The 19,038-nt window shown below is 43.9% G+C and overlaps 1 protein-coding gene across 1 annotated transcript; it reads left to right on the top strand.

The window, feature by feature from the left end:
* The first annotated feature begins 1,363 nt into the window (after positions 1–1,363).
* Positions 1,364–14,177, top strand: Stc1 (stanniocalcin 1). Its single transcript, XM_021203353.1, has 4 exons — positions 1,364–1,742; positions 3,805–3,947; positions 4,783–4,994; positions 10,955–14,177. Exons 1-4 carry the CDS (start codon positions 1,625–1,627, stop codon positions 11,223–11,225), a joined length of 744 nt encoding a protein of 247 aa, XP_021059012.1. The 5' UTR covers positions 1,364–1,624; the 3' UTR covers positions 11,226–14,177.
* Positions 14,178–19,038: the final 4,861 nt, after the last annotated feature.

Here is a 19,038-nt window from a genome sequence, read left to right on the forward strand (position 1 = left end):
AGGAGCTACTCTACTGGGCATGATTTGTGATTCCACTATAATTTTCCCATTAAGTCTCCAGTTTATCAGTCTCCTCTCCTACACATTCTGGTCTCTCCCTACCCTTTCTTCCAGTCCCGCCCCCTGCCTCTTCCCCCACCCCCCAAGAAGTGAACTGGTTTACCCAGCAGGTTTAGTCTTGCTTTGACCAGCTCATTGTTTCAATGTGATTACGATGCTGCCAGGCTTGAATCCACAGTTTATTAATTTCCAGGCATTTGCCATGTCCCTCCGTGGAGTGCCGTGTGAGGAGTAGTTGTGCGTGTGTGCTCAGACAGTAACCAACACTCCTAGGGTTGGCAGAGCCTCGGGTGACTAAGAAAACACTGTTGATGGTGATCCAGGACTAGGGATGTAGCCAGTTCATAGAGTGCAGGCCAGTGTGCATGAAGCTGTGGACTCAACCCCCAGAACCACACAGTGACAGATGTCTGTTATTTCAGCATGAAAAGACGGAGGCAGGAGGACAGGAGTTCAAGGTCACCCTCAGCTAAACATCAAGTTCAATCTAGCTTACATGGGATCTTGTTCCAGGTGAATCATATTATTTTAGAGGTATATGGAATAAGAGTTGAGAAATGGAAGAGCAAGGTGAAAGGACGTGGCCAAGGTCATAGGTTTAATAACTAGGAGAGCTGAGGGGAGAGCTGGGAGCTAGAGCTACCCAACCTCTGTTCACCAGGCTCATGCACAGGCATACAGCCTTCTGCCATGGCTCACATAGCAGTAAGAATTCAGGGTGTTGACAGATCACAGCAAGGAATCATAGCTGCATACTGTAAGTGAACACGCAAATGCAAAAAAAAAAAAAAAAAAAAAAAAAAAAAAAAAAAAGATGTTGAGCTCTTACAGAGAACAACCTGCTAAAATTAGAGAGTTGCTATAGTGTGATTAAATTCAAATCTGCATCACATCTCCCTACCAAGCATCCAACATGCATTCCTCCTAGTGGCTCATTTAAAAAAAAAAATTAAAGATGAATTTCACAAGTACCTTGAAGGGGCTTTTCAAGTGATTTTCCTTTTGGCTTGATCAATACAGAGTTATCACTTCAGCGTGTGAAAATAGCTTTTCCACACAATCCCTGTGCACACAGCCACACACACACACACACACACACACACACACACACACACAAATCATTGGCAGCAGGTACTTTCAATTTGCTGGAAAATATTTCTAAGAAGTCAAAAAGCTCCAGCTGAATAAGCGTGCCTGCCTATTGGCTAAACGGACCAGTTGAAGAATCTGATTGGTCCCTGATCCTGAGGACCGATAAGACGGCTATAAAATCCCTGGGTGCAGCTCTTGGGCCCCCAGTTTGCAAAAGCCAGAGGTGCAAGAAGCAGCAGCAGCAGCAGCAACAGCAACAGCAGCAACAGCAAGCAACAGCAGCAGCAGCCGCCTGCCAGCCAGCCACACACACACACACACACACACACACACACACACAAATTCTTCCTCAAATCCTCACCTAAGCTTTCAGTATATCCAGATCCACATCTTCACTCAAGCCGGGAGAGGGAAAGAGGAAAGGGGGGGAGGAAAAAAAAAAGCCAACAACTTAGCGGAAACTTCTCAGAGAATGCTCCAAAACTCAGCAGTGATTCTGGCGCTGGTCATCAGTGTAGCTGCAGCGCACGAGGCGGAACAGAATGATTCTGTGAGCCCCAGAAAATCCCGGGTGGCGGCTCAAAATTCAGGTAAGCAAGCAAACCCAGGACCGGTTTCTTCCCCCCAAAGAGCTGTCCTCATTTGCCTCGCTCACTTTTGCATGTGTCTCTGTGACGGCTGATCTCAGTAATAAATGTGCTTCATGCCTGGTGATAATGAACTGCCAGTGTAATCCTATAGCCTTAGGAAGTGGAGTTCCTTTGTTTAATAAATTGCATGCAACTAACGAAGAAGCTGGGCGCTCTGCTGAGGGTATTTCATTGCATAAGCCTAGCCTGATTGCCTGAAATCTGGCACGTACCCTCTTGTTGGGGGGAGGGGGCGGGGAAAGGCTTGAATGTTGGCACGCCTCACAGCGGCTCTCTCTACTCCACAAGCTTGTGTTAAGGTAGTGAGTGGCTTACCTGCTGCCGTGTCTCTCCCTGCTCCTTTAAGACCTTGTAACTTGACTTCTCTACCTCTCCAGACAGCACACAGACAAGTCCCCTCCTCACACTGATTTGTGGAACCATAATCCTCAAGTCTGAGAAAAGAATTTTTTTTCAGGGCGCATTCAGAAAGGGGGTGGGGGGGACATACACACCCCGTTCCCTATAAGCCTGCCTGTCTCCTTCCTCGCTCTCACAGGCTCCATTCAATCGCCCATGCACCCCGTGGTCCCTAGAAGGAAATGCATTTGTGAAAGGAAGCATTTCTTTCTCCAAGGGGAAGGTCTTACTTTCCGCCCGACTCCTGCACCAGCTAACTGTATATGGTCCTGGCCTCCGGAGGGAAAGAAGCATTAGGACCCCTATATCCCTTGACTTCTAGTTGCCCGCTCACTCCTCTCCCCAACTGTTAGCAGAGATGGGACCCCGCAGGTGTCAAAATGTTGCAGATGCTCCCCCCTTGGAAGAGCGCAGGTCCCTGCCAGAGGAGGCCTTTCGCCTCTCTTCCTTTTGTACTTAGTTGCTATAGCGATACCGTGATTCACAATTCGAGCTTGCCTAAAACAATAGCAGCCCTAATGCATATTAAAACTGCTTAAAGCAAAGTTATAATTTGAACCCGTGGAAATATATAATTAGGGAAATGACTTGTAACATCCCAGAGGCTGCGGGTGGTGGGAAGGGGGGCGGGGAAACCTAACCTAACCAAACCATGCTTTTGATCTGGGAGGAGAATCCTACGGTATGAAGGCGACAGATCACTGCTTGCCGAGCCGCCTGCCAGAACACCCCTCCTCCTGTGGGAGAGAAATTACTTTTATAGCAGATCTTATCCAGAATGCAGAAAGCCCGGTGCGAGCTCTTTGCGGTTTTCTTCCAGCCTTTCACAAGGAGTGCCTTGGACCCGTCACTCCACACCTGTGTTTCTCCTTTTTTTTTTTTTTTTTTTTTTTTTTTTTTAAATATTTTTTTTTTTTTTTTTTTTTTTTTTTTTTTTGAAAAGAAGCCTTTTTAATATGAGAGATTATTCATACCTCTAAGCGCTGAGCTGTGGTTGGGGGGCTGGGTGGATACAAAGGGCTCAGATTCCTGTCTGCCAGTGCCTTCATGGGTTAAAAGCCCTCTTTGGGAAGGGTCTCCCTTCAAATGGACTCAGCAAATTATTCTCTGCCATTTGGATTAAAACGCCATGCTTTTTACTCCAGACTGCATTTTTCAGAGGGCAGCTAGATTCTCTCTGGTCCTCCCCCAACCCTATCATGAGCCTGACCTTCAGTCACTGCCTACAGCCTACCCAAGCTCTCATGTTCCAAGGGACAGCCTTTGATTCTTGTCACCAGCACCACCCCCAAGACACTACGCATTACAAGGTCTCTAGCCTTACTTCTCTAGCCATCAAAATGCATAGAAGGGTGAGACCTAGAGAGCATGTGCCTAAGGGAGAAGGCACTACCCCTATCATGAGTCTTAGAAGGAAAAGGGTCCTTCCCCCGCCCCCTTCCTCACCCCACTTTTTTCCCAATTGTTCTATGTAATGGAACGCCAAATCAAAGTCCGAGGGTAAGTTAAGATCATGTGCCCTTGGCATTGGCCTTTTACACCTACTGGATTCTACCAGAGCCCCCTTGGCTTGACCCAGACTGGTTCTGCTTGTCTCTTCCAGCTGAAGTGGTTCGCTGCCTCAACAGTGCCCTGCAGGTTGGCTGTGGGGCTTTTGCATGCCTGGAAAACTCCACATGTGACACAGATGGGATGTACGACATTTGTAAATCCTTCTTGTACAGTGCTGCTAAATTTGACACTCAGGTAACTGGACTTTGCTTTTTACTCCCAATGGCTGATTGTCTTTTTAACCGTGTGCTTATTACTCTTCTTAAGAGCCTGTCTTATAGAAAGTCAACCTTTCTCCCCAGCCTCCTAACCAAAAGGCTCATCCCAGGCTTGCAAACATGCTCCAGAACACATCCGTGCGTGTGCGCGCGCGCACCCGCGCGCGCGCGCGCGTGTGTGTGTGTGTGTGTGTGTGTGTGTGTGTGTGTGTGTGAGAGAGAGAGAGAGAGAGAGAGAGAGCGCACAGTTGCGTGCTCGTGCACAGTTGCGTGCTCGTGCACAGTTGCGTGCTCGTGCACGCGCGCGCGCGCGCGCGCGCGCACACACACACACACACACACACATGCTCACACGGGCACCCTCCACAGTCGCGCTCACACACGTGCACAAGCACACACACAGACACAGGTTGGGGGCGTATGGACATCAGGTTTAGACCAGGAATAAGGGTTTGGCAGAGGCTGGCTTATAATATGAGGGATGACTAGCAGAAAAGCATTTTTGCTTTGAGAGAAAGTAAAAATGTTCTCCTCTGAATGACCTAGCATACTATCTGAAATTCCCAGTTACCAGTCTTAATCCCAAGAACATAAAACTGATTCTGACCATTTTCACACCTCGGAGGAGTTGATAATGTCTCTTCCTATCTCATTTCCTGTCTCTGGAGCTGAGTGTTCAAGATACTCCAAGAGAGAAGAAATGTTTCTCTTCTGACTCTCCGCCATGCTGTGTCCCCTCGAAGGCTCCTGTGGCATAGACCCAGACCTCTTTTAGAAGGTCAAACTCATGCTTATCTTCTTACCCCTGGCAGGGAAAAGCATTTGTCAAAGAGAGCTTAAAGTGCATCGCCAACGGGATCACCTCCAAGGTCTTCCTTGCCATTCGGAGGTGTTCGACTTTCCAGAGGATGATCGCCGAGGTGCAGGAGGACTGCTATAGCAAGCTCAACGTTTGCAGCATCGCCAAGCGCAACCCGGAAGCCATCACTGAAGTCATACAGCTGCCCAATCACTTCTCCAACAGGTACCCCGAGGGTCCTCTTCTTCACAGCAGGGGCGGTTAGGGTGGGGGTTGGCCACCATAACCAGAGCAGCAACCTTTCCCTCCGGTATTATAACAATCTTCCTACACAGCTAGCTGAAAGATGGTTTGCAGTTTTCCTGGGTGAGTTGCTCTGTCCAATTCTTACCATAAGCCTGAAGGAAACAGGAAGCTCCTGAAAAGTACCTTTTGAGGCATCAGGTTTGGCCGAAATCATGGCAGAGCAACAGAACAATAGGCCATGATTAAAAAAAAAAAAAAAAAAAACCCTAGTCAAATGTCAGAATGCAGACTTTTATTAAATCTGTACATTTGGAGTTAGTCCCAAAGCCAGATATTTCAGTCGCAAATCATCTTACCTCCAGAACAATCATCTTATTTCCCCAGAACCAGATTCATTTTACTGTATGAAAAGTAAAAATGGCTTCAGGGAGCCATTGTTATGTTCCCTTCAAAGCATTATGTCATCCCAACCCACTAGCCCAAGATTTCCCAGAAGGAAAAGCTGGTGGCTACCCAAGTATCCTTTGTATCTCAGGTGACCCAAAGCTACTGGTTCACACCATCTGACCTCCTCCAGGTCTTGCTGTGTCATTGGCTTTGAAGCCTTTGTCAAATAGGAATGAACCCCTGATATATAAGAGATCTGGCATCCTGGTCCACTGTGGGTATCAAAGATATCTAGCAAGAGGTGAGGGATGATGCTTGGGTAGTACATAGACAGACGGAATCAGTAGTTAACTATAAGTCAGTTGTCAACAGCCTGCGGAGATGCTCAAAGTCAAATCCTATGATTGGATGAAATCCCATGATTCCCTGACTCTCCCACCAAGTCTCTATGCACTCACAAGGAACAGTTCTGTTACTCTGGTCCCCTAGGGTCACCACACACCTAAGCTGCTGCATCTCCTAGACAAATAACCCCATCCTTCTGAGACTAACAACAGTCTTTATCCTTAACATGAAACTTCTGTGACACGTAGGAGTCGTTCTTTTTTTTTTTTTAATTTTTTTTATTATTATTTTCTTTATTTACATTTCAAATGCTATCCCATAAGTTCCCTATACCTCCCCACCCCTGCTCCCCTACCCACCCACTTCCACTACTTGGCCCTGGCCTTCCCCTGTGCTGGGTCATATAAAGTTTGCAAGAACAAGGGACCTCTCTTCCCAGTGATGACTGACTAGGCCATCTTTTGCTACATATGCAGCTAGAGACATGAGCTCTGGGGGTACTGGTTAGTTCATATTGTTGTTCCACCTACAGGGTAGCTGCCCCCTTCAGCTCCTTGGGTACTTTCTCTAGCTCCTCCATTGGGGACCCTGTGTTCCATAGGAGTCGTTCTTAACTATCATGCAACCCTTGAATGCAACTCTATTTGACTTCTCAAAACAGGAAAAAATCAATTCCGTTTTCCTCAAATATCTTGTCTTTCTATATCAACCTCAATTTTAAAAATTCTCCTAGGAAGATTCTTGTTGAGGCAGGGAAGGGTTAATACTTGGCTGGTTGTTGGAGACTAACCCTCTGCCATAGGGGGAAGAGATGAAGAGTTCTTGCTTGGACAATGGTTAGGGACAAAAGATGTAGTTACATAGCATTTTAAAGGGAGGTGGATTAGCAGAGTCAGTACAAGTTTAGTTTGTTAAAGATCCTGTACACATAGGATCTCTAAAGTGACAGGTAGCCGATTTCAAGGCTATACAGAGTTGGCTATTTCAGTTCAAGTTTCATTCTCCCTTGTGAAGAGAGAGTCACTGTAGAAAGGAAGCTACAGAGTTTGAACCAAAGATTCCCACTTATCCAAGAGAAAACTGAAAAGGTATGCTTAGCTAAACCATTATTCTTCTTCCAAAGTATCCTGTTTGCATTGCCTTCAAAGAAATAATCCAGGCACGGGCTCTGTATCCCCTCTTGCTTATGTTTAGTAGAAAAGGTCAACGGGGAAAGGGTGGACTAATTTTAAACGTCAGAATCTCTCAAGCAGCTCTTACCTTTTTCCAAGTAGTTTACTCCAGTGTTCAGGACTAGAGCAATTTCCTTTGCAGGCGGGGCTTGCTCTGCTCTATTTCAGCTCCTCAGCGCCCGAAACATCCTGGCTTCCCAGCCTCAGTCCCAACATAGACACACGCAAAGTCCCTTGCCAGTTGGCAAAGCATTGCAACGGGAAGTAGTTACAGGTTCATTCCACCTTCCTGTGGTTTGTCCAGCATGAGACTTAGGTCTGGGAGACTCTAAAAGCCTGATTGGACTGAAAGGCAGAACAGGGCTGTGTGTAGATGACAAAGGTGCATGCAGGGAGAGAAGGCGGTCGGGAATGTCCCCTGCCCTGATTTGCAACCCGTCCTTTCAGTCTTGAGGGAAGCAGGAAGGATTGATGAGGCGGGCAAGGCACCATGAAGCTTGGGAACCAATGAGACCAACCCAGATCCAGAGTGGGAAAAGTGACAAAGCGTCCAACTCTCTAGGGCATGGATTGGGAACAGGAAACAGAAGAATAATATTGATCAAGGGAAACAAAGGACTATTTATAAACTCTCACACAGAACGTTCCTAGGCAGAGTGTGTGTATTTGGGTAAGCATGGCTGAAACTGTAGCCATGGAGAAGGTCTGATCTTATTCTTCACCAAGCACATGGGGTGGGGGTGGGGGTGGTCGAGGATGGAATTTTCAAAGTGAAAAGAAAGATATATGCTTTGTGCAAGGTCCTTCCAGGCTGTGAGGCCAGAAGGCTTCATCTGCTATCTCAATGCGGTGTGCAACACCATGGCATAAAGCCTGTCAAGGCTTAAAGACAGGGGAACACCCCAACACCCCTTACAAAGCAGATTTCTTTTGCTGAGTCGTACTGGCTTTTCTTAGCTTGAGAAGGAAAATGCATGCTGAGTCCTTAGAAACAAAATATCATAGCCGAAGGGAACAGTTATCCAGCCCTACTTCCCCATCTTACTGACTGAAGGACAGAGGTTCAGTGGGATAAGCAACCTGCTAAAGGTCTCACAGCTTGGACCCTCACACCCAATAGGGTCCAGAACTCATATGGCCTTGAGCCAAGCTATTCTGATTTCTACTTCAAAAGAAGGCAGCCAGAAAAACCCTGCAAGAAGTCCCTGAAACCCCAAAATAGAATACCATGAATAACTAAATATACACACACCATGGTGTTCAGCAAGGAATTTTGTGTGTGTTCTCTCCTAAAAGAAAAGACATATCATCTCTCCTCGTAGCTAGTGTCACTATATATTCTTGGTACAAAAGGGCGCTCAATAAATATATGGCAATTGCTAAGTCAACTTTTGCTGAAAGCACAAACCTCTTAAAGCATCTTGTGTTGCTTAGCAACCCAAAGTAAAGGTTTTCTCATTGCCCTGCAAAGTCCAGAGATGAGTGTCACATTTCAGGCTCACTGGAGACAACGGGGTTAGCTGATATCAGGCAGCCTGGCATGTGCTTTAGCTTTGAGGAGCTCCTAACTGAGCCATCTGTAATTTTCTACTTTACAATGTAGAAAACTCTTTGCCTTCTCCACTAAGTTATCAAAGCCTCCTCAGGGAACAGTAGTTCCTACTAAGTGCAGGTTGGCCAACCTAAGAGTAGGTCAGGTATTCTGTCTAGTCTAGCAGAGACACAACAACAAAAGGAGGCGTCCTCAGAGTCAGGTAGCAATGGGGCCCCCAAAGATGCAGGCTAGACAAACTGAATTTCTTTAAGGGGCTTAGAGTTCTCCAACCAGACAAGAGCTTCCAATTCTACCAAAAAAGAAACTTTGCATTCTTTCTTTCTAAAGAGCAATCCTATTTTCCAGGCCACTTGTGGACAAATGCTTCATAAAAAAAGTTCTTTCTAGATGTGGAAGGGTTAACTTCTCTGAGCTATAAAGTCCTTAGGGGAACTGTATCCTCCAAGAACTAAATACCTTCTAAAGTAGACCCCAAGATGTAGGGGAGCCAAGTCCTGGAAGAGCCCAGAAATTAGTTGATACCTGGAGATGAATGAAGGTATAGGTGGCTAAAAGCTGTTGTGACACCACAGTTTCGGTCTCAGTTTTTCCAAAACTAGTTCTCTCCCCTATTTCTCCGTCCAAGTGAACCTCGGCTTAACTCATGTAGTTGGTAATTCCAAAAGTTTGGAAAAGGTTCCTCTGGGCCAGAGAAGTCCAATTTCACTCACAGCTGGATGGAATTGTCCCTGACAAGAGGACTATAGCCAGGACTATGGGCAAGCCAGATGCTATTCCCCTCTCTCCACCCCCAGCTTCACTCCTCTCACTCAAAGAAAGGTGACCGATTCGTTTCCTCACTCACCATCTACTCTGTTTACTGTCCATCCTTCAAAGGACCTCTCTAAGGGGGTCAAGTTATTCTAGAAAGATGTTTGCTCATGTGCTCTGGGAGTTGAGTTAAAAATAACCAGGATTCCTCCCCTCCCCAGTTGATCCTGTGGCCCCCATGACACCCTGACCACTCCTAGAAAAGGGTCTCTCCACATCAGCACAGCAGGTCACTGTCACTAGGGGAAGAGCATAGAGCTAATGGGTTTATACAACCATTGAGTCAAAATAGGCCAGAAATGCCCCAAGTCAGTTTGGAAAATACCTGAACTGTACAAGTTGTTTAGAAGTTTTCAACATAGATGGTTTGGTCCATTCACAGCCATAGCACTTGGCTATGTTGTTTGGGGCAGTCAGAGTAATTTGTTGCATAAATGGAAGTCCCTTATACTACACATAAAGGTCATTAGGGTTTTTGTTTGTTTGCTTAAAAGTCTACAACATCACAGATCATTTTTCTTCAAAACATTAAGACATTTTTTTTTGTACAACAGAAGAATATCCTTATGCTCTTTCCAGTGATGTCAAAGTTCAGTTGATCTAGTCAGAAGGGATTTCAATATTAATAGAAGCATAGGGGCAGGTGGAGAGAACTAAGAGAAGGTCACTAGTACACATGCAGGAGGAAGGTGGATGTGATCTTCCCAGACAAGAAAGCCACCCTGCTAGTTTAAATTCTATCTCCTCATTTTTAAAAAGTGTAAATTACTGAGCAGACAATACAATCTGATGCCACTCAGTTCCTGGGATAACAAGACTAAGGACATCCCACCCTGCCCTTGAAACGTTCAAAGTCTAGCCAGGGAAAAAGAGATCATCACGACGCCATCAAATGTTGGTGCTTGATGTGACAACTAAAGTCTATGAGGCATCCAAAGAAGAAAGAGGCCATAAAAACCTAAGCAACATGAGAGGGTTTCACAGACTCACAGAAGGATGGACCTTTAAAGGTCATCCGTCTTTTCCTTCAAGTACCCTTGCTTCCTTGTGTTCGCCTACTATGTGCCTTTGGAGGAAGCCGCAAAGTAGAGTTAGTCAGTCATCAGCCTTTTCAAGACTGGCTGAGTGGATGTAAGGAAAGTAGCTTTCACAGGAAAATGCATGGCTATAGATTGAAGCTTAGTTAGAACATGCATTAGTATGTATCTACTCTTGAGCACACACGTCCCTGGGACAGAGGGAAGTTGCAGAAGACATCCAAATAGCTGTCAGTCCATGTGCAGTGATGTAGTACTAACACAAGCTTAGAGTCTAAGGCCCACCAATTCTATTCATTTTATTTGACTAAGTCCACTTGTGCCATTAATTCGTTGTATGACTTTGAGCAAGCACCCCAGTTTCTTTCCTACAATATGAGGGCATTTTGGGTCGTTTATCCCTGAGAGCCATTGTTTTCCAGGATTTCAGACATAAGAGTCAGCCTCCTATTGTTCACTGAGATCTAACTCTCTTGAAGTTTAAACGTGGAGATGGACATTCTAGTATTATCTGGTGAACCCAGAGCTCCGAAGGAAGCAAAAGCCACTTTCAGTTTTGCATAGCTTGAGCACTGGTGTCTGAACCTGTGCCTGACTTCGTTTTCTCTAATGAGAACCTTTTCCCCAATGCAGATACTACAACAGACTTGTCCGAAGTCTTCTGGAATGTGATGAAGACACGGTCAGCACAATCAGAGACAGCCTGATGGAAAAGATTGGGCCCAACATGGCCAGCCTCTTCCACATCCTGCAGACAGACCACTGTGCCCAGACACACCCCAGAGCTGACTTCAATAGGAGGCGCACAAATGAGCCACAGAAGCTGAAAGTCCTCCTCAGGAACCTCCGAGGTGAGGGGGACTCTCCCTCACACATCAAACGCACCTCCCAAGAGAGTGCGTAAGCAGGGAGAGGTATTCACAACCTCACAAAACTAATAGCATTTTAGGGGTGTTGACACACCAACTTTGAGTGTACTGTGCCTGGTTTGATTTATTTTTAAGTAGTACCTATTTTCTATCCCCCCTTAAAGAAAATTGCATGAAACTAGGCTTCCATAATCAATATCCCAACATTCTGCAATGACAGCATTCTTACCAACAGAACACATGTGTGGTCATTCTGCTTCTCCTCAAGAGAGAATGTACCCTCTTCCATCCCCCCCCCCTCTGAATTCTTTTCCCAGATCCCTATCTACTTTCCGCAAACACAAACCATTCATGTAACTACCCAGACATTGTAATCTGAAAATGTAGATCCCTTTAGAATGGTCACCTGGTAGAGTTAGCCAATACAAAACAACTTTATTTAAATGCATGTCTTAAATGCTCATAAATATGTTAAATGGAATTCGTGTTATGAATCTGTGCTGGCCATGGACGAATATGAATGTCATGTTTGAATTCTTGATCTCTAATGAGTCTTATGGTCTTTATCCTCCAATGTCTAATTTCCTTTCTGACATATTTACCAAATTGCTCAAACCTGGTTCTCCAACCAGACTTTGAGCCAGCATCTTCTTGCATCTAATGAAAAACAAAAAGCTAACATCTTTATGTACTGTAACTGCTCAGAGCTTTAAAAGTATCTTTAACAATTGTCTTAAAAAAAAAAAAAAAAAAAAACGGAGAATCTTAAGGTCTAACTGTGGAATATAAATAGCTGAAAACTATTGTACTGTACATAAATTCCAGAGGACTCTGCTTAACAGAGCAGTCTATAATAACTTTATTGCATATAGATTTAGTTTTGTACCTTAGCTTTATTTTCCTTTTCCTGGGAATGGAATAACTATCGCACTTCCAGATATCCACATTCACGCTCCTTGTGGCCTTTTTTATAACTAAGGGGGTAGACGTAGTTTTAACTCAACATCAGAACTTAAGATGGGCCTATACTCGATAGGAAAACCCAACAGGCTATCTGAAGGACCCCAGGTAAGACGTTAATCTCCAAGCCCACCTCTACCCGGAGGCTACATTTGACTTAGATGTATCCTGAAACAGCTCTGTCACATCCAACTGGGAATTACAGGGATCAAAAAGGTCATCCCTTTGAGCTTGGACCACTTGATGTGACAAGGCCTACTATCCCCTTGGAAGTGGCAGTTCTTGGCTCATCGCCTTCCATCAGTGCCTGGCACTCTGGTAAATGATGGAGTGGGATATTGTCCCACTAAGCCAATCAGGAATGAGTCAATCAGCCTTTGGGTCTTTAGTCCGGGGAACTTGGGCTTAAGGGGGTATGAATAACCCTGGGCTGTCCAGCCTTAATAGACTCCTCTTACATCTTTTGTCCTGTAACATGCTGCCTGCCAAAGTAGTCCTGGCAGCTGGACCATCTCTGTAGGATCTTTAAAAAAAAAAAAAAAAAAAAAAGAAAAAAGAAAAAAAAAAAGAAAAAATATAGAGAGAATGAAGGAGGGCATAAGCGCTGGTGGTTTGATCATTTCCGCTGTGATGTTTACAGGATGGTAGCCACCAAAGCCAAATGATTAACCTGTCTACGAACAACAGTAGTTTCTCAGGGTCATTGTCCTTGAACCCAGCAGCCCCAGTTATGAGTGTCACTGCTCACCAAAGGTCAATGCTGAGAGAGGAAGAGAGAGGGGCTGCTCCAAACTCATTTGGGTAGAAACTATTGGTGCTTGACTCTCACTAGGCTACACCCCAGAGTTGACCAAATTGAGTGATAGGGACCCTGGTGGGAGGAGGGAGGGCACCTCTCCAGGGAAATCAAAAGCAATACAACTTTACCACAAAGCCTTTAAAACCAGTAACATAGTGCTCAAGGACCAAGATCAAGCGTAGCAGCCGCAGCTGCAGCTGCAGCTGCAGCGGCCCCAAGGCTGCAGCCTCTGTCCCCACACAGCCTCGAAGCGCGCTGACATCAGATTGTTAAGGGCATTTTCATACTTAGAACTGTCCCATCCCCAGGTCCCAAACAAATGGACACTGCCTTAGCCTCTTGGAAATCAGGTAGCACATATTCTAAGCTAGATTCACCCCTCTCCCCCACTCCCAACCTCCCACCCCAGGCAAGGCTGACTTCTTTGAACCAGAAAAGCTAGTCAAGTGTGTGTGTTGTGCATTTTTGCAAACCCACTAAGCCAGAACCCCAAAGTGGCAAAGTAGCTTATGAGAATTCCTGGTAAAATTGTCTTAAGTTCAGTAAATTTTCTTTCTCTCTTTTCTCTTTATTTTTTATTTTTTATTTTTATTTTTGCTGTGACCTCTTCAATCCGTGTTATACCCTCCTTTCTCCCCACAGTGATATTGGTATATGTACCAACAATGCATATATCTACACGTATGGAAAACAGCAGCTCTCACAACGTTGCTGGGTTTTGTTTTTTTGTTTTTTTGTTTTTTGGGTTTTTTTTTGGTTTTTTTTTTTTTTGGTTTTTTTTTTGCTTCTTTTTTCCCCTCACCTTGCCCCTTCCCACCTCCCTCTTGAACTTCCAAAGCTTTGTCTCATGTTTGCTGCAGAGCGATTCGGGGACTGACCTAGACCAGTTTGCATGATCTCCTCTCTCGTGATTTGGTTGCACTTTAGAACATTTTTGTGCCGTATTATTTGCATTATGTATTTATAATTTAAATGATATTTAGGTTTTTGGCTGAGTACTGGAATAAACAGTGAGCATATCTGGTATATGTCATTATTTATTGTTAAATTACATTTTTAAGCTCCATGTGCATATAAAAGTTATGAAACATATCATGGTAATGACAGATGCAAGTTATTTTATTTGCTTATTTTTATAATTAAAGATGCCATAGCATAATTTGAAGCCTTTGGTGAATTCCTTCTATAATAATAATAATAATAATAAAGTGTTAATGTTTTATTTGTTCTCCCCCCTACGTCTTTCATTGTTATTCTTTGAAAACTTCTTGGACCAGCAAGATGGCTCAGTGGGTAAATGAGCTTGCCCCCCAAACTTGTTGACCTAAGTTCAATTCCCAGAACCCACATAAAGGTAGAAAGGAATAACAGACTCCACAAGTTGTCCTTCAACTTCTATGTAGGCACTGTGGCGTGCACACGTCCATGCACAGAGAGAGAGAGAGAGACATGCATACATGCACATGCAAAGACAACAATAATAATAATATTTCTTTTTCAATTTTCTTGTGTGAGAATTTATAAGCACAAACTCATTTTCTTTAAAGTCACTAAGTATGGGTCAATATGACTATGAATACAGTTTAAGTCAGGATTTGCCAAACACCTATAAATATCATCCAGTAGCTCCCCTTACCGTTATGATAAAATTTAAACCCCGGGGCTGAGAAAATGGCTCAGGAGATAGTTTGCTGCACAAACATGAGAACTTGAGTTCAGATCCCAGGCCCTCACGTGAAAATGCTGGGCATGGTAGTATGCATTGTAATTTAACACTGGTGAAGTAGCAGGAAGAGGATCCCTGAAGCTCACTGTGCAGCCAGCATGCTTAGCTCAATCAGGGTGCTCCGTGTTCAGTGAGAGGCCATGTCTCTAGAAACAGAGTAGAAACAGAGCAAAGAACCACTACCATCAACCTCTGCCTCATATAGAGGCAGAACACATAAATATGAAAGAAGTATACACACACACGCGCACACACACACACACACACACACACCCCTAAGCCCAAACTCATTTCAAGAGTTTCAAGAGACAGAGAAGAAGAGGCTTTTGGGATCTATAAACTACTGAGCAATCCATGCCAATATCTCTGTATGGCAATGAGGCAGGTACAGTACAGGAACCATGTCCCCTTTCCCTTCCGGGTGAATATGCTAGTCACACTTTCTCTCTGCAGAGACTGGAGGCACCTGGGTGACAGGCATATCCCCAACATAAAAAGAGCACCCTCACTATTATAAATCAAAATTTTTGAATGCAGCCTACAAAGAGGTGCAGACAGTTGAACAAGGTCAAAGAACCCTGGGAAGCAGATAGGCTTCCAGGGAATCAGACATCTGAGACGAGAGCCTGACTCTCTCACCTCCAAACTGTGTCAGATCAGTCAGTCTCAAAGAGAGTCCAGTTCTTCTTCCATGTGATGGTGATCCCACAGGGCTGCTGTGGAGCATTAAATGAATGAGCTACTTACAGCAGTCGCACACACAGTGAACTCGATGAGAGACCACTCTGGCCACCATGGGTAGAGGAAAGTAGAATTAGCTTGCCTCATCTCAGAAACTTAAAGGGGGTTCACAACAGCATGGTGGTATCTTGGATCTTGTCGGATGGTCATGAGTTCAGTTGTAGAGGCCGGAGGCCTCTGCTGATGGGACTTGTCTTCAATAGGAATCTTGGATCACTGTTAATAAATAAATTCTTCTTATAGTTTAAAAAAATCAAATGAAGATATTTGCCCAATTATTTCTAATTCTAAACTACATTTTCCATTATGTCCAAAGGTTCTCAGGGTAGTTAATCAACAAGATCACATGTTGCATTGACTCTCTTTGGCCACAGAAAGAGTACATTTCTCTCATTTTGATTTTTCATCCTCAGCCTTCTGTCAATATTTGTTGGTTCAGAAAGGCTGAATTGTAAAGAACTTCGACTTGGAACCTCTACAGTTGAGCTCAAATCCAATTCCCTCCACTGTCCCTATGATTTTGAGCCAAAGATCTGGTCTCTTCTTATATCGTTTTTTTTATGTATAAAATTATCCTATATAAAGTAGAAGTAAATAATAGGACTTACCAGCAAAAGTGGCTGTGCATAAAATGTGTTACATATGAAGCATTAAAAACAGTACTGGGCACATAATAAGTACTCTCTAAATACTATGCTGTAAGCATTCAATAAACCTGAGCTATCACCATTTATATTTAAGCCATCACTACTATTTAGAATCTACTCTGGGGTATCCTCTTGGGTGATTGTTTTTCTTCTTTTTCCTTTCATTGATCACTACTCATTACTGTTAAATCAAGACTTTATGGATTTGAGTTATAAAATATGACAAAATACAATGATGAACTTGTCTCTCATCACCAAGATAAAGGAAGTAATACAGCAGATTCTGTGGTCTCCTGTGACTGCTTCCTTGAGACTGTTCACAGCCATGACTCTAAGGTGTTTTCAAGAGCCATGACTTTCTTATCAGTATTCCCAAAGAAAAGTTCCATGGATCATGAAATGATCTATATGTCTGTGGTATGAGAAAAAGAAAAGAAAAACCAGGCGATTCTTCCCATCCAGTAAACACACATGTTATAAAGAGCAGTCAGCAGGGATCCTGTATTGGCGTTTCTTGAAATTATTCTACATGCTAGTCAGGGGGATCATGATAAATGAGGATGCTGAGTAGTGAGGTCACAGCCATGGCCGTGAATCACAGTCCGTTCTCAATCACAATGCACTTCACATAGCCATGTCAGGAGTGGTGCCTTGTTTCAAGTTTGTTCATGTCCATCCTTCACCCTAGTAGATCTCCTTTGCTTCGATGACAAAAATCAAGTGTAAGTCCTTTGAAGTACAAACTCGTTCTTTTAGGGTGTGCTATGGATGCTATTAACAAGATTTTCTCAAAGACGTTGGGACTTTTCTGCCCTGTTACTTTTACATATTACCTTCATGTACATTATCATTTCTTTTCATGAATAGTCTTCCTTTTAAACTCTTTAGCATTCACCAAAGCAATGGTGCTCCCCCCCCCACCCGGAAACCCTCTCCAATGCAGCCACATATATCATCCTTGTATTCTTGATGCCACAAAGCCACCATGTGCTAAGCATTCTTGAGAAGAGATGGAAGTAATTCCTGTATCTACCACCACCAATAAACCCACAAGTTCTGCTCCAGTAAGATATGACTTCTATCACATGGGATAGAAGACACCAGGAGAACATGACCCACTGACTTAACTACGTAGGGCTCATAGGGGCTCACAGAAACTGAAGTGGCCAGCACAGAGCCCGCAAGGGTCTGCTCCAAGTCCTCTGCATACGTGTTATGGTCAGTGGTTTAGTGACTTTTGGGGAAGGACAAGGAGTGTGTGTGTGTGTGTGTGTGTGTGTGTGTGTGTGTGTGACTCTTTTGCCTGCTCTTAGGACTCTTTTCCTCCTATTGTGCTGCCTTGCCCAGCCTTAACATGAGGGATTTTGCCTTATCTTATTGTATCATGTTTTGTCATAGTTGGCTGTTGTCTTTTGGAGGCCTACTCTTTTCTGAAGGAAACAGAGGGGGAGTGGATTTGGTAGAGAGGGGAAAGAGGGAAAGTGGGGGACAGCTTGGAGGAGTGGAGGGAGGGGAAACTGTGGTCAGGATGTATTGTATGAGAGAATAATCTACTTCAATTAAAAAAAAAACAGGTATAACTGCCTTATCAGTGTAATACATTGTGCTGGGAACTGGGGGGTGGGGGTACATTGCTGTAGTGAATAGAAAAATGAATTCTAGATAACAGTATTCTAAAAGTAACTGCAAGTACTCAAGCCTACCAGCTTGTGGCAATAATCCATATCTTCATATTTTTCAGGTAGCACCTATTAGAAAGTTCAGCTGTCGTTATTAATACTTTTATTCTGATGCTCTGAGCAATAAAGGGCTCGTTTAACAACAAGCCTCAGTATTGCTAAATCTACACAGTATTTACACAGTATTCCACTAAAGAGTTCAGACTTAGAGAAAGACTGTTACCATTTGTGTGTCACACACGTCTTGTTTCCTTAGAGCCCTGGTTATTTTATAATGCAATCACAAATATAACACTGTTAAATTCATGACTTTTGTTCAGGCTCTGCTGCGAATTGTGCTCTTCCTGCTCTTAGAACTTTTTCTCCCTAGAAAGAACTAGAAGTCCAGGTGAGAGGTCATCTAGCACCACCCCACCATTCAACTTTAAATCTGAGGCATAATGTCTATTGCTGTAATTTTGCAAATAGCTAATCGAAGCCCAATTGCCTAGCCCAGTATCTGAGCATCGATAAGCACTGTGCTCAGTGGCCAACATGTGGTGTAATGGACAGAGCACTCATTATTTCTGATCCTTGTCTGTCAACTAAATATGTCTATGCTTCCCCTCTGTCCCTAAGGGGTTTGTGGCTTCCAATGAGGATGGAATTGGATTCTCAATTCTTAACACAATTAAGTCACACCACAGGTGTCCTCTGCTGCAGGAAAACCAGAAACAACATATGTCCCACAGGATACTGTCATTGTTTCCGACATGAGGTCAAAATCCTGGAACAAGTTCCAAGGATGGCTTGGGATTTCTTGGAAACACAAGAACTCCAAGCTACAAATTCCTCCCTCTATCCCACTGTGCTCCCTATCTACATCCCACCCCCTATCCAACCAGAGAAGCCAAGAATGGTGCTCTAGGAATCTTGCATACCACCAATCCCTCCATGTCTAATACCTTGGACATCTGAAGTCACCATCTGAAATGAGAGCCTCTCCATTCATAGCCCTGTCACCTGTTCTTTCTCCATTTTGTTTCAAGTTAGTCCTCTCCGAAGCAATCTCTCACTGGTTATCCTTCTTCCAGAATCTGTCCATTCCAGGGTAAGCAAATTCTACTACAATTAGCTCTGCGTCCATAGAGAAATGGTTTTAGTAGTCCTTTATGTACAACAGTGTAGCATTTGCTCATAGTGTTAGATCATCTCTAGAATAATTACAATACATAAAATGTAACATAAATTGCAAATATAAACAACTGTTACACAGTAGAAGCTAGGAAACAAAGACCAAAAAACATGCCTAGTGTT

The sequence above is a fragment of the Mus pahari genome, chromosome 8 (assembly GCF_900095145.1).
Source record: "Mus pahari chromosome 8, PAHARI_EIJ_v1.1, whole genome shotgun sequence".
Taxonomy (NCBI): domain Eukaryota; kingdom Metazoa; phylum Chordata; class Mammalia; order Rodentia; family Muridae; genus Mus; species Mus pahari.

Excerpts from the sequence above, each read along its gene's own strand:
- Stc1 (XM_021203353.1), top strand. The coding sequence starts at position 1,625 with ATGCTCCAAAACTCAGCAGTGATTCTGGCGCTGGTCATCAGTGTAGCT. Across the intron at positions 1,743-3,804 it reads GGTGGCGGCTCAAAATTCAG|CTGAAGTGGTTCGCTGCCTC; the intron begins GTAAGCAAGCAA and ends TGTCTCTTCCAG. Across the intron at positions 4,995-10,954 it reads CCCAATCACTTCTCCAACAG|ATACTACAACAGACTTGTCC; the intron begins GTACCCCGAGGG and ends TCCCCAATGCAG.